We start from the raw sequence: 19082 nt of genomic DNA on the forward strand, positions 1-19082 counted from the left end.
CCTTGTTTAATATTTATTTTTCAGGTTTCTAAAGGCCAAAAAGGTGGGGATAACACATTTGTTAACTTGTAAGCAGTGGTACATGCACATTTGCCAGGTCCAAGCTGCCAGAAGGAACCATAGGACAATAGGTTATTTAAAAAAAAGAGAGAGGATCCTAACACAAAATATCTATCATTGTGGTGGTTATCCATGATAATTAAAGTGCTATGAAGTTCAATAATTTTGGAACAAGATCCCTGCTCCGACAAGCCTAAAATCTATGATAATATGACATATAGAAAGGAGTACAGATAATTTTCAAAGCTCTATAACAAAGTCTTTAGTCCACAGAAATGACCTAAACATGCCTGATCTAACATGCCAGGGCCAGAAAAGGAAATTATAACCTATATATTTTATCAATTAAGTAATTAATTTTACTGCCATCATATTAAGCATTTAGCTTTGATTATATTGATTTAGGTTTATGCCGCAAGTAAAACCTAAATAATGCAGTACAGGGTGTGGAGGAACTGCAAGGTGATCCCTAAGGTCCCCTGCTGATTGTCTGCTACGGGCAAACTTGTGTATACAATCGTCTGTGTATTTCTACATTACCCATTTTGTTTCTATGATTTTCTCTTAATATTCTCTTTATTAGTATGACTATGAAGATTTTCATTCATCCAGGTCATGGTATATCTAGTATAGGTAAATCTAAAACAACTGGACTTACTGAGTAATCAGACGTTTCACTAATCAGTTTAATGTATTTTTGCTTACAGCCCTTGATTAATATTTATTTTTCAGGTTTCTAAAGGCCAAAAAGGAAAGGATGGGAGGAATGTGCTGGAGAAATGAATCAGTGTGTACATTTCAACAACTCTTTATTATTAATATATATAATTAAAAAATATACAAAAAAAACAGGAAAGTGACTGGGAAGAAGAAATACCAAAAGAAGGGGTGAAAAGAGAAGGTAGAAAGGAAGGAGTTTCTATAAATATTAAAGGAAAAGGAAAGTAATTTTAACTTGGGGGTGCCAAACATTAGGCACCCCCAACTTGTTATATTTACTACCCTGACACCCCGGGCCGGTGCTCATATCAGCATCAACCAGGGGTTCTGCCAGTGAGCACCACAAAGCGATCATCTTCTTCGTTCTTCAAATTCCCCAGGGCAGACACATGCGCAGTAGAATGAAATAGACGGCTTTTCTGTTAAAGTTTGGCTTTTCCACTCTACTGCGCATGCACAGCCACGAGAAGAAACAGGAAGAAACATTGGAAGAAGCTGGGCCGGTGCAGTTTTCTCCTGATAGGAGTGCCGGCCCAGGATATCAGGTAAGTAAATAGTCACTTGGGGGTGCCTAACCTATCACACCCCCAAGAAAAAAATACTTTCCTTCTCCTTTAAATGAGTTGGGCCAGGCCTGAATTAGTATGTGCTACAAAATGCAAGACAACCAACTTACCAACTGCTGCAAGTCTCCAAGTGTGCAAGTTCCATTCAGCCAACGTGTGCACTGAGAGATCCCTGCAGTAAGGAGGTTGTGCTTTACTTGTGCCCTCAGTGAACTTGGGAGTGCATTAAGGCAAAGTTGCTCCCAAACAGGAACATTTTCTGCTTCAAGAGGAGGAAACGCTTTGATAAATTCTCCCTAAAATGGAGTGAAATTTTGTTATCTTTTGATTGTAATGATTTTTAAGTAACAGAAGTCTTGAAAATATAAAAATGCCTTTATAAACAAAGGCCATGGAATGGATTATGGGAGAGAGAAACACTCAGAAATAACCAGCTGTCATAGGAAAGTGAACATTCTATACAGTGGAGGCTGCCTGAAGGTGAATGTGGACTTTCTACAATTAAGAGACATTTGAAAGTGCTCATGTCATGCAGAACGTAAGAGGTATGAAATCTGCATGCTGACAGAAACGGCCTTTCTTTTGCAATGACAGACACAGCAGTTTGTTGTTCATTTGGAAAGTTTGCAAAAACATCCTTGTATGTAAAACATTTTACATGTGGCGATCTGGCTTAATCACATAGAAACGCCCTTCTTATGCGTTTTTCCAAGATTAAGCCTGTGGGAAAGATGATCTCCTGTGGGCAAGAAACTGCTACATGTACATCTGGCATTGCCTTTTAAGAAGGGAGGCAGCTTGCATGTACAGGTATGGGATCTGTTATCCGGAAACCTGTTATCCAGAAATTACGGAAAGGCTGTCTCCCATAGACTGTTATAATCAAATAATCCAAATTTTTATAAAACGATTCCCTTTTTCTCTGTAATAATAAAACAGTAGCTTGTACTTGATCCAAACTAAGATATAATTAATCCTTATTGGAGGCAACACAATCTTGTTGGGTTTATTTAATGTTTACATGATTTTCTAGTATACTTAAGGTATGAAGATCCAAATTACGCTAAGATCCATTATCTGGAAAACACCAGGTCCCAAGCATTTTGGATAACCGTTCCCATATTTGTTCTGCTAAACAGAAGTTAACGTTCACATGAAACAACTAATGCTGCTTAAAGGAAAACTATACCCCCAGTATGAATACTTAAGAAACAAATAGGTTACATCATATTAAGTGGCATATTAAAGAATCTTACCAAACTGGTATATATAAACTGGTATATATATTTAAGTAAATCTTGCCTTTTTCATCTCTTTCCTTGAGCAACCATTTTGTGACGGTCTGTGAGCTGCCTCAGAGATCACCTGACCAGAAATACTTCAACTCTAACTGTAACAGGAAGAAGTGTGGAAGCAAATTGGCTCATGTGACCTAAAATGTATGGTTTGTTTGTGTGCACCGTAAATAATATGATCCCGGGGGGGGGGGCCCTTATTTTTTAAAATGGAATTTTTTTATTTATGACTACCCAATGGCACATACTACTAAAAAGGAGATTTAGTTTGCTCACCGTTCTCTCTTCAGTCGCTTGGGGGACAGAGGGACCTTGGGGTATAGCTTTTGCAACTAGGAGGAGGACACAACAATAAACAGAATAAAACTAGCTCCTCCCTCACTGGCTATACCCCCCAGCAGGTGGAGCCCAGTTCAGTTTGTACCAGAGAAGTCCGATAATTAAAATATAACTTTAACTATAACCACGTCTATTTGCAGTGATGAATCCTGTCCAGGGAGGGAAGTCCTGTATTCCCCCAAGCGACCGAAGAGAAAAAATAAATCTCCTTTTCTCCATTGTCTGCTTGGGGGACTCAGGGACCTTGGCAGTCAGGTCGGAAGGATAGGCCTACGTGGATTTGACCACAGCGGCTTGAATAACCTTCCTGACGAAGTGTGTATCAGAAGCCGCAAAGGTGTCAAATTGCAAATGAGTGGATAGAAGACCACGTAGCTGCCTTAACCAGCTGTTCTGCTGAGGCTTGGTTTCAGAATGCCCTGGAAGTGCTCACCCCCCTGGTGGAATGTGCCTTGAGAGGATTCGGAGGGGTTTTACCTCTTGAAACATAGGCCCGTTGAATGGCCTGTTTTATCCAGCGCGATATTGTAGATTTGGAAGCCGATGTACTTTGCTGTGGCCCCACAGGTAAGACTAACAGGGAATCCGACTTGCATATGTCTTGAGTTCTAGGGAGATAAAACTTGAGAGCCCTGACTGGATCCAGTGAATGCAGCACCACCTCCTTAGCGTTGGATGATGATTGACAGAACGTTGGGATGGTGATTTCCTGGTTTAGGTGGAAGGCTAAAACCACCTTGGGAAGAAATGACGGTTCTGTCCGCAGTACTGCTCTGTCTGGATAAAAAACGAGAAAGGGGGACTTACACGATAAGGCAGTAAGTTTGGATACCCTCCTTGCAGAGCACTTGGTCAGAAGCACGTCCTTCCTCCTGAGGACAAAACAAAAACACAACTGGGCTCTGCCTGCAGGGGGGTATAGCCATCGAGGGAGGAGCTAGTTCTTTTCGGTTTATTGTTGTGTCCTCCTCCTAGTTGCACCAGCTATACCCCAAGGTCCCTGTATCCCACAAGCAGACAATTGAGAAAAAGTATATGATTATGAAAATGATTTATTTACATGAAGCAGGGTTTTACATACGAGCTGTTTTATGCAATATGTTTTTATAGAGACCTGCAATGTTTGGGGGGTATAGTTTTCCTTTAAGTTTCCAAACCTGATCTGCATCTATAATAGAATTCTGGGTTAAGTGGCTAGTTACAATGATGGATCTCCATGTTAGCATGTTTTTAGTCATTGTTTCAATGTTATCTTATATTGAACAGACAGGCCTGTACAACAAGGGCTCTGGCACATGATGAGGATGTGTGGCTGGAAATAAAAAGGATATGTTGCAAAAAAATAAACACTCTGGATCGCTACCTTGTGGAGATTATCTGGACCACTGGGTACACTTGAGGGTGAGGCAAATGTCACTCGGAGATCGGAAGCCAGCTTTTCTGAGCAACCATCTACTGCGGGAGATTGCCATTGAAATAGAGAGAAATTCCAAGTTTTGCAGCCTGCCCCCACACCTATGAACTGCCTGGGCAACAAAATGCCAAAAATTGTACACTGACTCATAACCCTTAAAAGTGCAGGAAGCAAATAGTGAACATTTCCTTTCTGAAAATCTGCTGACACTTCAAAACATTTCAAAGAAACAATACACTGGTAAGAAAAAGCAAATCTGTATTTAGTACCTGGTGATCAGCTGCCATTAAGAAAAGCAGACGTCTAAGCAGCGTAGTCAATTGGAACCTCTGAAGACTGGCACCGGGACATGACTTCACCTAGCCATATATGTAACTTATCAGTACATTTTATATTTAAAGTATAAACCGAAAACATACACAAAGAAATGCTATGGAAGCTGCTCAGAGCACCCAATCATGAATATCTTCTTGTGTAGTATATGGTACAGGCTGGTTTAAGTTTTACTTTAATTTATTTAATTTTTTTTAATGCAAGTTTAAAAATGTGCACGCCTCTTGGAAATATGAAAAAAGTTGGTTAATGTGGCAACAGTAACAAATACAATAAGGCTGCTGATGTTTGTGACACAGGCTCTACTGGAATGCAAACTTACCATATGGGCCACAATGTGAACATGATGAGCACAGAGTTCTGCTGTTCCATATCTAAATTTAAAAAAGGCCATTTTTGTTAGCTATTACATACATTAGATTACATTGCATACAGGCACTAATGAAAAATATACTGTTAATGTTTTTTTTGCAAAATGTCTCCCTGTGGAATGGGTGGGAAAGGACAAATATAGTAAAAAAAAAAAAGGGTGCCCCAAAGCAGAGACAGGGCAACCAAAATGTTATTATTGAATCCCTAACCCTTGTGCTATCAGTTGGTGTGGAAATAGAGAAGGATGAGCCCAAAACTACATTCTTAAAGACATAATCAGTTTTGTGCCCAGGCAGCAAACAAGGGTTCACTCCAAATCTCAAAACTGGTCCCTAAGGAGTATTTAGAAAAGCAAACAGACATTCTCCCCAAATCTCACCTAAATAAGCCTTCAGACTGAGCCCACTGTGCAAATGCTCTAGAGCCCCAGAGGGGGGCCAGTTAAACGACTAGGAAACCATTGGACTAAAAGAACAGTATTGTTTACATAAAGGTCACATCGGCCAAGTATCCCCACTCACTGCACTGGGAATCATTGTGGTAGAACTCTACAACGGTTCACACAGGGTCATAGGAGGTAGAGAGTGAATGGTATTACATGGTTCCCCGTCCCCTTCCAAACCCATTCTCTCATTATTTCCCCATTACAGACCCAAATTCAAAAATATCCATGCATTCTTTGTCTCAGAGGTATAAATATTTTACTATTTGAGGTAGAAAGCAAAAATTGTGGTCTCCAAGATTTAATCATTACAGATGCACACAGACATCTCTAACATGGATGAGGTGCTAAAATTGCAAAATGTATTATAAAATATAACACAGTATAACAATTTTACTATTAACAAACTCTCTTACCTAGCAAGGAAACACCATGTATCCATCGCCAGGAGCGAAGACATAAGACTGTGGCTCAAAACAGCGTCTAGCAGAGCTTGTTCCTAAAAGAAAGAAGCACATTAAAGGGATACAGTCACGGGAAAACGTTTTTTCCAAAACAAATCAGTTAATAGTTCTGCTCCAGCAGAATTCTGCACTGAAATCCATTTCTCAAAAGAGCAAACAGATTTTTTTATATTCAATTTTGAAATCTGACATGGGGCTAGACATATTGTCAGTTTCCCAGCTGCCACAGTCATGTGACTTGTGCTGCTGGGGGGGGGGAAGAGGGTAATATCACTCCAACTACAGTAAAGAGTGACTGAAGTTTATCAGAGCACATGTCACATGACTGTGGGCAGCTGGGAAACTGACAATATGTCTAGCCCCATGTCAGATTTCAAAATTGAATATAATAAAATCTGTTTGCTCTTTTGAAAAATGGATTCAGTGCAGAATTCTGCTGGAGCAGCACTATTAAATGATGTGTTTTGAAAAAAACACGTTTTCCCATGACAGTATCCCTTTAAATATAGAGGTATCTGAAAAATAAAATCTCTATCACAACTACTTTAACAACTTACCAGTTGAGGAAAAAAAGCTGGAGGTAGTGACACAATATAAACACAAATATGAATGCAGACATATTCATAAAAAGTGATGTCCAATGGGTTTTGTCCTTTCACAGATACTCCCTGCAGACGGAGTGGTAAGGAGAGCTCTGGAGAGCATTGCATGAAGTTATGGAACACAGCTTGAAATATGGTCATTCTAAATAAGCAAAGAAATACATTTAACTATAGTTTTTATCTAAAAATAAATAAATAAATAAAGGAAAAGCACAAGAGATTTAGGGCATTTTTTATTGGGGATTGGGCTGCTTTAATGCAAGTATTAATTTTTTGTGTAATCTGAATGCAAATCAGACTGCAAATAAGTAACTGTACCTTGGCCTATGTTATGTAGTTTCCTCTAATAAGCTACATGGTACATGCCGCCTCCACCTTGGACTGTAATAAAGGACTCCACACACTAGCCACACAACCAGCTGTCACACCCCAGCAAGTACTTACCCACAGGAAGAATTTATGTACAATATACCTGGGTATTTCCTCTGGAAATCTACTCCTTGTGCACCACAACATCTGGATATCTTCCACCTGAGAGGGAAGCTTGTCCATTATGTTCATCAGAAGCATACACTGAGGGAAGGCATGCTCATGAGGAAGGTCTGCATAAAAAACATACAAAATTTTTTTATTAATAAACAATTTGGTCTGTATATATTTAAGGGGAACTACAGAGAAATGGAAATTTGATATAAGCACAATCTCATGGAAATAAGATTTTTGATACTCACCGTTAAATCTGTTTCGCTGTAGTTGAAAGGGGACACAGGGAACGATGGGGTTAAGCTCCATCCTCCAGGAGGCAGGCCACTTGCATAATAATCAAAAGGGCGTGGCCTATTGGGCTTAACCCTGTACACTGTACTTAACCAATCAGTTTGTCCCAAAAAACTCTAAAACGGGAACAATAACAGTTTCTTAAAAAAAAATTACTTTGTCAAAATGGTAATCCAGGGAACTATCCTGAACACGACCAACTGGTCAAAAGGCTCGTCCTCAGGATGGGAAGCCCTGTGACCCCCTTTCGACTACAGAGAAACAGATTTATGAGTATCATAAATGCTCCCATTGCCCTTGCCGAGTGAGCTCGAACACCCATTGGTGGAGTCTTTCCTTTTGACAGATAGGCTTGTGTCATTGTCTGTTTCAACCATCTAGCAATGGAAGTGTTGGAAGCTCCCTGACCTTTACAAGGTCCAGTGGGTAAAAGAAACAGAGATTGTTCCTTGTAATTTTTAGGCTCTGGACACAGTAAAGGCACTACAATCTCCTGATTTATATGAAAGGATGAAATGACCTTGGGTAAAAAGGAAGGAATTGTGCGAAAGACTGCTTTATCTTTACGGAATACCAGAAATGATGGTTCGTAGGAAAGTGCGCTCAGTTCAGACACTCTTCTGGTTGATGAAATTGCCACTTGAAACACTACTTTTCAGGTGAGCCACATGTCTGAAACTGAGCTAAGCGTTTCAAAATGGAGGATCTAGCAGTGCTCAAGTACTAGGTTAAGATCTCAACCTCTGACCGGTGGATGGAAAGGTGGAATCACATGTGCCATCCCCTGAAGAAAGGTACGTATCGTGTCTGCTGTCACTAATCGATATTGGAAAAGGCTGAGACTTGGACCTTTAAAGAGTTTAACTTCAGTCCTAGCTGTGAGCACCGCTGTAAAAATGACAGATCTCATGGGATATTGAGTTCAAAAAAAGGTAGCCGAGCTCTTTGCATCAGTCAGTCAGTCAGTAAATGTGATAGGTTCTGGATTATGTAGGCTTGTGTGCCTTCAGCATAGGTGAAATTACCTCTTCTGCTATTCCCTGTCTCCGCCAATTGGATGCTTCAATAGCCATCCCATCAATATGAAGAGACCTACAGGGCCCTGTCAAAGAAGATCCAGCCTGTGGACTAGTCGAATTGTCTGTGATACGGACATCCGCTGCAGATCCGAAAACCAGGTTCTTCGCGGCCAATATTGCGCCACTACTATTACTGTGATGGAAGATTGCCTGATCTACTTGAGGACTCGTGGTAGCATGAGAAGGGGAGGGAATACAAAGGCTAGGTCAAATCTCCAGCATTGCGTCATGGCGTTCAGTACTGCTTCCCAGAACAGATCGAATAACTTTGGTACCTTTCGATTGGCCCTGGACGCCATCAGATCTATCTGTGGACGTCCCCAATGATTCACCAGCTCTTCATATGCTTCTGGATGAAGTTCCTACTCGCCTGGATCCAGCTGGTTTCGGGTGAGAAAGTCCACCTTTATACTGGACACTCCTGGTATGTGTATGACTAACAACCTCCCAACGTTGCTCACCGTCCACTCCAGGATATGCTGAGCTTCAGCTGCTCTGCTGCATTTTCCTCTTTGGCGATTGATATGCTACTGTGTTGGCATTGTCACTCTGAACTAGTACTGGCATTTCCTTCAGACGCTGTGCCCAGTGGAGAAGTGCTAATCTTACCGCTGGCAACTCCAATAGGTTGATGACAGTTTGGATTCCTTAGGAGACCATAGTCCCTGTGCAGAAAGGTTGTTCCAAGTCGCCTTCCAGCCCTGGATATTACGTTCCAATTTGGAGTTGCCCATGATTGGCCTGCGGACAGATTCTCTGGTCGTAGCCACCATTTTAGCGTCCCCCTCATTGCCTGGGACAGTCTGAGAGCTCGAGACAGGGATCCCCCCTTCCATGCTATTAGGATATTCGCTTGGAAAGCTCGTAAGTGTATTTGTGCAAACGGAACCACCTCGATAGCTGAAACCATGAGCCCCAGTACTTTCATCGCAGAGGGAATTGTCGGCCTCTGGTTGGAAAGTAATGAAAGAATCTGACCTCTGATCTTGGTCTGTTTGTACTGTGGAAGGTGTACCAACTTTGTGATGGTGTTTGAATCCCCCTTGTATTTTTGTATTGTAGCCAGGCTATGCTTTCATGTGGTTTGTAGCACACCTACACTCGCCCCCTTTAACAAATGGTGGTCTCATACCTTTAAAAATGGGCGTTGGTTTCGGCAGTCTCTCTCTCTTAAAAGCAGCAAAAGTTAGTGGCGTGGGAGGATCTAGCCCTTTGATTGAAACCAATGCCAAGGTCATAACTTCGTAACTAAAAACCCGTTTTTATAAACACATGCACTTGCATATATACTGAATTAAGGTGGCCATACACGGGCCGATAAAAGCTGCAGACAGACCGAGGCAACAGCTTATTGGCCCTTGTATGGGGCCCTCCGATGGGCTTCCCAGATGTCGATCGGACAGGACTAAAAATCCTGTCGGATCGCGGCCGCATTTGTTAGTTGATGCGGTCCCATTATCCGACCACCTGTTTACCGCTCATTATGATCCGATCGCTGGGCCCACGATCGGATCAGCCTGATATCGCCCACCTCAAGATGGGCATATCGGGGAGAGATCCACTCGTTTGTCGACATCGCCAAACGAGTGGAACTCTCAGTGTATGGCCACCTTTACTTATGAGACAGGGGACCAGGGAATGTGCATTGATTAATTGGACAAATCAGTTGGACTTCCATTGTATTTAAACACATTTTTACTTAGCCTTGGCGTGCTCCCCCTTGTATTTTTGGTGTCGAATTCTAAACCTAGGAATATCATCCAATGACTCGGCTGTAGATCGGACTTTGACCAGTTGATGGCCCAACTGAATTCCTGAAGTAGACAAATTGCGAGATCTAGATCTTTCCTTGCTTTGTGTTCCGATCCTGGCCTTCAGGAGGAGATCATCCAAGTATGGGGTTACGGATATTCCCCATAGCTGTAATGTTACTGGCATAACCGCCATCAGTTTGGTAAACACTCAAGGCACCAATGATAGTCCAAATGACAGTGCTACAAATTGGAAATGGTGATTCGTGAATGTGAATCTTAGGTACTGGTGATAAGGGGGCCATATTGGAACATGGAGATATGCGTCCTTGATGCCTAATTTTATTATACATATACATTATTAGTTGTCCCTGTTCCATTCCTCGAATCACTGATCGCAGTTTCTATTTTGAACTGAATGGATCGAATAGATTTTTTCTATTGCTTGATGTCTAGTACAGGTCTTGAGGAATATGAACAGACTTTCTAAATATAATCAATGAAAATGTCTATACGGTCTATGAAATAATCAAGTTATTCTTCAATACCAACCTCTCAGCATCCTGTCACTCTTCATTATTTTTTAAGAGGTACAGAAATGTTAAAACATTATATTTAAAAGGTTTCCATGAGATGAAGCTTATGCTTATATTAACTTAAAAAAATCGTAATTTTCGTGATAGTTTCCCTTTAAAGGGGATATTCACTCCCAAACTATATGAAGCTTATTCAGCGTGATCTCTTTAGCACTGCAGATTTAGTTAACCCTTGGGTTGCTGAAGCTCGGTGAAGCCAAAAGCCAGCTATTAACAGTCTAAAAAATTCAAATATCACAGAAACTGCTAAAATTAAAAAATGAATGTAAATTGCATAAGTACTGAGATTAGCACCCTTGGTAAGTTTACCCAAATGTATTGTTTGGGTTTAGTCCCATTTAAGGCAAAAGTAAAGAAAATCTGGGACAAAGCTGCTTTATAAATTATATATAAATACAATGTTAAATAACAATGTAATTGCCAAAATATTAAAACATTACCTAAACATTCCCTTAACACTGACTCCACAAAAGCTCTGTGAGAAAGAAGCTGGAGAATCAAAGGATCAAGCGCCACCAGGAAAACGCAGGCAATTTCATTCTTGTGTGCTTCAGAGATGAGTGTGGCATACAAACTTGGGGGAAACTGGCTGAAAGACAACATTATGAAGATTTTTTAAAAATGATGCCCAAATTCAATTTATTAATATATCTTTTTAAATTACTTTACACAGTAACACATAAAAACACATTGTGTTTTTCTATTTTATACAGTTAAAAAAAAGTTTGGTATACAAGTTACAATTCAGACAAGATAAACAAGATATTATTATTAAGTGAAGGTGCTGTTTCAAGAGGATACATGGTTAGCATTGTTTAAATACACAGATAGTGAAGGTTCCTTTTGCCCTGTTGGAGAAAGAACTAGGTGATCTATGAGCTCAAAAGGCAGTGGTGCAAATGCTATTATGCTTTATACTCTCACCTGTGTATCTGAAGATATAGCTGGTGCAATCGGGTACAAGATCCAGACAAAAAAGGCATGAATTCCTAAAAGTGATTTGACTTTGTTAGTATTCAAGAAGCAAATAGACCTTGCACAAGCTGGCAGAATGCCTAAGCACATATTTATGCAACAAAATAAAACATTCCCCCATATCTACACATCATACATGTTCTCTGCATTATTCCTCCTAGCTGCTATCACCATAGGTGTTTAACTTAAAGTAGAACTAACCCCTAAAAATGAATATGGCTACAAATGCCATATTTTATATAATGAACTTATTGCACCAGCCTAAAGTTTCAGATTCTCAATAGCAGCAATGACCCAGGACTTCAAATCGGTCACAGGGGGTCACCATCTTGGAAAGTGTCTGCGACACTCACATGCTCAGTGGGCTCTGAGCAGCTGTTGAGAAGCTAAGCTTAGGGGTCGTCATAAATTATCAAGCGGAAAATGAGGTTGGCCTATAATATATGCCTATGCTACAGGGCTGATTATTAAATTCTGATGCTAATTGCACTGGTTTCTGTGCTGCCATGTTTTTTATCTGTATTAATTACTAATCAACCTTATATTGTGACATTTCTATTCTATGGTGTACTGTATATTGTGAGTGGGTCCCTAAGCTCAGTAAGTGACAGCAGCACAGAGCATGTGCAATGAATCAGCAGAAAAGAAGATGGGGAGCTCCTGGGACATCTTTGGAGACACAGATCTTTACTGCTAAAGGGCTGTGGTTGCTTTGGGCCGGTACAGAAGCCCAAAACATAATATACAACATTTCTAGCTACTTCTATAGTTAAGATTTACTTCACCTTTAAAGGGGTGCTTTACCTTTAAGTTAACTTTTAGCATGTTATACAATGGCCAATCCTAAGCAACTTTTTCAATGGTCTTCATCATTTAATTTCTATAGTTTCTGACGTCCGTGATGTCAGTGAGCGGGGCTATGACATCAGTGGGTGGACCCATGACATTAGTGGGTGGGGCTATGACGCGGCGATCAGCGATTGGCCGATTGTCGTGTCAATCAAGGGAATTCCGCCCGGTTTTCCTTATTTGGAAAACCGGGCAGGAAGTATAGACCCGGGCAACCCCTCAAAATACCGGGCTGTCCGGGTCAAAACTGGACAGGTTCCACCTCTCCATCTTCATTTATTTCATGTTATCTTCTGCAACCTCCTATTCTACTGCTTTCCCTTTACTTTTTTATACTCTTCTCCTGAAGTTATTTACTTCTCTGCCCGATCAATGTCTTTCCTCCTGCCCTGTTTATAGAATGAATCTATAAAACATATTGGTCCAACTATATATTCAAACTGTGCTCAGCGCTTCACAGATTCACAGTATTTTGCAAAGATGTACATTAGCAAAGTGAAAACCATACACAAACTTATAAATCTATTCAAAATGTCTCAACTGCTTACCTTTGTGTAGTGAACTAGTGAATTGGCAAAGAACCGACAAAGTTTTGCAGTCTTTTGGAACAATCTCTGATCTGTGTTATCCTGCCAAAATATAGAATTTTCGTATACATTATCACAAACCACATTACAATTAGCTTGCCCTGTATACTGCATCAGTTTGTAAGTTTGTGGGGTATCCTTTATCTCTGGCAGCATTTATACACTCAAAAATAATGTTTGACCTATCTACCCCATAGGGATATCTTGAGCACAGAACGTTATAATTAACAGCAACACATATTTATCAAGGGGCAACATATTGTGCAGTGCTCTCCAATAAAACTAAACGTGTTATAAATGTCTCAACATACCCTTGTGTGACATTATTTATTATCATTAACAATAACATGTATTTATAAAGCATCAACATATTTTGCAGCGCTGTAAAATAAAAGGGGTGTGTATAGATTACAAACAATAAGAAAAAACGATAACCAATGCAAGTGGCAAAGAGAGCCCTGCCTAAAAGAGCTGACAGTCTAAAAACAAGCTTATTTGGGCTTTTGTAAAAAAAAAAAAAAAAAAAAGAGTGGATAAACACCATATGAACTATCACACACACATTTCCAATTCCACAAATAGAAAGGAAAACATGATAGTCTGTCTTTGGTCACCATTGTTAACCCACCCAAACTCAAGTGTAATGAAGTGGTCCATAACCAGTGCCTTGTGAACAACATATTGCCTAAACTCCCTTGGATTTTGCTTCCAATGGCCTCAAAGCAGGTGCTTATTTTTGAATTCCTGGCCTTGGAACAAGTTTTGGTTGCTTAAAAACCAGATGTACTGGCAAACAGAGCCTCCTGTAGCTGCCAGTTCATAAAGGGGCTACCAATAGTCAATCACAGCCCATAATTGGCACACCACAGGAATGATTTGCATGCTTGTGTTGCTCCAACTTTTTTAGGAGGGGGATTGTTGCGTAATGCAAGGTTACACAATGTTATAAGGTGAAAGAGGTGTTACATTAGACTGTAAGTGGTGAGGAAAGGGTTAGTGCGAGTATTAGGATTTCCTTTAAATCTGTGAAGGTAACCTTTTTGGCAGTTCAGGCAATGGTTATACAACTTTTGTTTACATAAGCCCAACTAAATAAGCCCATCATAAAAAGGGAGTATAAATCTCCTTTAGAAGTTTTGTGACAACCTGCCCCAGTGGACAATATTACTACATGTAGTTTCATATACAGTGGTGTGAAAAACTATTTGCCCCCTTCCTGATTTCTTATTCTTTTGCATGTTTGTCACACAAAATGTTTCTGATCATCAAACACATTTAACTATTAGTCAAAGATAACACAAGTAAACACAAAATGCAGTTTTTAAATGAGTGTTTTAAATGGGTTTTTATTATTTAGGGAGAAAAGAAATCCAAACCTGTGTGAAAAAGTAATTGCCCCCTGAACCTAATAACTGGTTGGGCCACCCTTAGCAGCAATAACTGCAATCAAGCGTTTGCGATAACTTGCAACGAGTCTTTTACAGCGCTCTGGAGGAATTTTGGCCCACTCATCTTTGCAGAATTGTTGTAATTCAGCTTTATTTGAGGGTTTTCTAGCATGAACCGCCTTTTTAAGGTCTTGCCACAACATCTCAATAGGATTCAGGTCAGGACTTTGACTAGGCCACTCCAATGTCTTCATTTTGTTTTTCTTCAGCCATTCAGAGGTGGATTTGCTGGTGTGTTTTGGGTCATTGTCCTGCTGCAGCACCCAAGATCGCTTCAGCTTGAGTTGACGAACAGATGGCCGGACATTCTCCTTCAGGATTTTTTGGTAGACAGTAGAATTCATGGTTCCATCTATCAGAGCAAGTCTTCCAGGTCCTGAAGCAACAAAACAACCCCAGACCATCACACTACCACCACCATATTTTACTGTTGGTATGATGTTCTTTTTCTGAAATGCTGTGTTACTTTTATGCCAGATGTAACGGGACGCACACCTTCCAAAAAGTTCAACTTTTGTCTCGACGGTCCACAAGGTATTTTCCCAAAAGTCTTGGCAATCATTGAGATGTTTTTTAGCAAAATTGAGACGAGCCTTAATGTTCTTTTTGCTTAAAAGTAGTTTGCGCCTTGGAAATCTGCCATGCAGGCCGTTTTTGCCCAGTCTCTTTCTTATGGTGGAGTCGTGAACACTGACCTTAATTGAGGCAAGTGAGGCCTGCAGTTCTTTAGATGTTGTCCTGGGGTCTTTTGTGGCCTCTCGGATGAGTTGTCTCTGCGCTCTTGGGGTAATTTTGGTCGGCCGGCCACTCCTGGGAAGGTTCACCACTGTTCCATGTTTTTGCCATTTGTGGATAATGGCTCTCACTGTGGTTCGCTGGAGTCCCAAAGCTTTAGAAATGGCTTTATAACCTTTGAAATTGAACTCAGGTGTGATAAACCACAGTTAAGTTATTTTTTAACAAGGGGGGCAATCACTTTTTCACACAGGCCCATGTAGATTTGGAGTTTTTTTTCTCCCTTAATAACGTAAACCTTCATTTAAAAACTGCATTTTGTGTTCAATTATGTTATCTTTGACTAATAGTTAACGGTTTTTGATGAGCAGAAACATTTAAGTGTGACAAACATGCCAAAGAATAAGAAATCAGGAAGGGGGCAAATCGTTTTTCACACCACTGTAGTTGCCTGATTCAATAAACTAAGGTTTTGTAAATAATGGGGGTTTTTTTTTGATGTTTTTAAAAGCGATAACGCACTGGTAGTAGTATTTGTAGAACTGCAGATAGAAGAAATCACAGATTAATTCTAGGCTTGGCAAGACACATCCATGCCAAATGGTCAGGATAAATGCACGCTCTACTGGTTTCTAGAGATATTCATAAAACAAAGGAACCCTAAAGCCACAGTGTTATCTTATCTAACCAGAGTGGGCACTTCCTCGTGTTTAGAGTGTTTCAGTAATGCATAAGATGTACAAAATTCCCTATGCCAGTTTCTGTGATAGAGAAAAAGCTCAAATTGATATACTTTGAACTTATCGCTACCAAACATCCAAAAATCTCCAAAGTGGTCATCCCCTGATGGCCACTCTGCAATTTACCAGATTAACTACAGTTTTGCAATTCACATTGTTACACAATAAGGGTTATGCATAATTACCTGTGATCCAGACACCAGCATGTGCTCCGCCAGTTGAAGGCAAGACTGGAATGAAAGAAGAATATCATCACACAATCCATTGACAAAGTCATGATGACGCAGCTGGCTTTCAACTGATGCATGATGCTTCAGACTCTGCCTGGAACAGAAACACACACACTTTAGAACAATGTGAAAGAGCAAGGGCTAAACAGAAAATACAAAAGCAAAAAATAACTAAATTAAACTATAGTAACATGCAGCACAAATGACCAAAGTAGTATAATCACCAAAATGTAATCCCTGTCCCATTCCATGCTCCAGAACCTGTTTTGTATTTCTATAATCTCCCTCGACTAAAACGCTTTGCCAAGACATTTACTTATGTCTCTTCCTGACAGTTAGGAAAGTAAACAAACGGACACATTTATCCACGTTGATACCTCTCTCAATTCAGCAGGGTATGACTCCCTGATGTGTATCACAATGAGATGAAAAAAGGATTTGGACAATTATTTTCCTTGTTGGAATGAATCATCCCTCCTTTTTTTTTTTTTTTTAAATTGCAGTTAAGGACAAGTGGAGTTTTCACTAGGAAAAAAAGAAGATATAAAAAAGAAAACATCTCGCGAGGATCTATTACTGGAAGAATTGATGGACATACTGTTACAAATCGAAATGTTATAAAAGGAATTATAATACAATATGAAACCGGAGGCTTGTGTTATGTAATGTGTTATGAGTAGCAACATAAAACATTTTGTGGTGTACTATTTTACCTTCAATAAATAAAATTTAAAGGAAACGAACATCAAAAAATTTAATTGTAAAAATGAAAAGTAAAAAGATTTAAACATAGTAGTGTTTCTGAAGCAAACACATCAGTTTTACCTGTGCAGGGCAACAGTACAGTATATTTTCATTACTTTAAAACAGTTTAATTTTTTGGTGTTACTGTTCCTTTAATTCATTTTGAAGCTGGGCTACCCCATTTAATGCAGGTGTTTTGCCTCCAGTACTGTTTTATTGTTGACTATACCATCTACTGATTTACACAATATATTGACTATTCTGAGAAATATCTTTTACTGTGTGATCATGTGTAAATCCAGAAAATGCTTAGTATATTGGATATCCAACATCTTTATAACGTTTATAGCTGGATAACAGGATCTGCAGCAATCCTACAAACATGCCTTTGGTAGCATAGTTGGTATGTTGCATTAAGCATCAACACTGGTATATCACACTGATAATATTTTCTTGTTTTGTATCTTTTATGCTAGTTTAGTTACTTGTTCCATACAGTCACCTCCTGGCCCAGCCAACGTTGTACTGCAACACAGATGTCACTGACCTATACATCCACATATGTTACCGTCTCCTTATACATAGTGTTTCAAAGATATACAAACATCTGTAATATTTATCACAATATTGTCTTTGCATGCTTTTTATTTTTGCCATAGAATATATTGCCCCAACTTGACTGTCCAATGTAAAGCGTCATTGACTTTGATTAGACATTTGCCATCAGAAGCACTAACATACTCGCCTCGCTCATGCAGGTAACAATTAAAATTTTGGCAATTAAATCCCTGTATCTTGACAGCCTGATGTAGCACTCCAGAATGCAAGTGCGCCCATTTCTGGGGCAAAAAGTTCCAATCAGAATATTGAACATTTTTTAAAAGACTTACTTGATGATAAACTTCCATGTGTTAGCATGCAGAGCATGATCCATTTTAGACACAACTGAACAAATTTCTAAAACCATATGCAGCACTGGAATAAGAAAAGAGATGTTGGTATACAAAATTTTAAACTTTATTAACTACTGGAGTACAAGTTTATTGAAAAAAAAAAAAAAGTTTAGAAAGACGTTGGTTAATATCTCCTTCAATTTTCTTTCACATTTTAATTTTATTCATTACTATTTTTTTTGTAAATGAGATATTGAAAGAGAGAGTGCATTTAAAAAGTTTCCTTGATGTAACTTAGCGCACATAGGAGTAATTATCAAGCAGCACAATAAACTGTTGTCAAAAATGATTGAGGCCTGGGGTTCCCTGGGTACCTTAAGTATACTAAAAAACATTAAAAACATTAAAATTTAATTAAATATATGCAAATTTACTTTCTGCATAACAAAATATTTAACGTTACTCCCTAAATAAGAGCAAGAATCAGAGTATGCAAAATTCTAATTACCGCAGGTAGAGGGCGAGGCAAGTAAAGAATGACTGATGCTATAGGCCAGTGCTGTCTAATAGTGACCCTCAGGCTGCATCAGGATGCGGCCCATGACCCCCCCTCTCCCCTTGCGTGGCCCCTCAAAGGTACCAGTACTGAGATTAACTGTCCCTTGCTTTGTTTACACCTCCAATTCGGACAGTAAACTCCTGCATTGTTCACACCTGTAATCTCCCCTGCATTGTTCACACCTGTAAGGGTATGACCCTGTAAACCCTGTACTGTTCACACCTGAGACACAGACTGTAAATGCCCACATTGTTCACACCTCAACAAACTGCTGAAGGGGTACCAGCATTGTGCCACTCTATGTAGCACAATATGAACTATTAATCTTAGAGTGGTCCTGATAGGTTGCCCGGTCTCCTGCTCTATTCTGCCTGCCCTATGCTCTGTGTGTGTGCCATACTCTTCCTGCCCTATGCTCCCTGTGTTCCATAATCTGCCTGCCCTATGCTCCCTGTGTGTACCATACTCTTCCTGTCCTATTCTCCTTGTGTGTGCCATATTCTGCCTGTCCT

General features: G+C 39.8%; 1 protein-coding gene across 2 annotated transcripts in view; it reads right to left on the reverse strand.

Moving 5' to 3' along the window:
* The window catches only part of c1orf112.L (chromosome 1 open reading frame 112 L homeolog), a 43065-nt gene that overhangs the window by 12622 nt on the left and 11361 nt on the right, over positions 1-19082 (reverse strand). For both annotated transcript variants that reach the window (XM_018258785.2, XM_018258786.2), the window contains 11 exons: positions 18009-18093; positions 16330-16468; positions 13183-13263; positions 11735-11799; positions 11251-11399; positions 7080-7209; positions 6563-6749; positions 5958-6040; positions 5050-5101; positions 4664-4753; positions 1457-1642 (listed from right to left, as the gene is read on the reverse strand). In XM_018258785.2, the coding sequence (XP_018114274.1) occupies positions 1457-1642; positions 4664-4753; positions 5050-5101; positions 5958-6040; positions 6563-6749; positions 7080-7209; positions 11251-11399; positions 11735-11799; positions 13183-13263; positions 16330-16468; positions 18009-18093 (1247 nt within the window). The remainder of the gene's footprint in view (positions 1-1456; positions 1643-4663; positions 4754-5049; positions 5102-5957; positions 6041-6562; positions 6750-7079; positions 7210-11250; positions 11400-11734; positions 11800-13182; positions 13264-16329; positions 16469-18008; positions 18094-19082) is intronic.

The sequence above is a fragment of the Xenopus laevis genome, chromosome 4L (genome assembly GCF_017654675.1).
Source record: "Xenopus laevis strain J_2021 chromosome 4L, Xenopus_laevis_v10.1, whole genome shotgun sequence".
NCBI lineage: Eukaryota > Metazoa > Chordata > Amphibia > Anura > Pipidae > Xenopus > Xenopus laevis.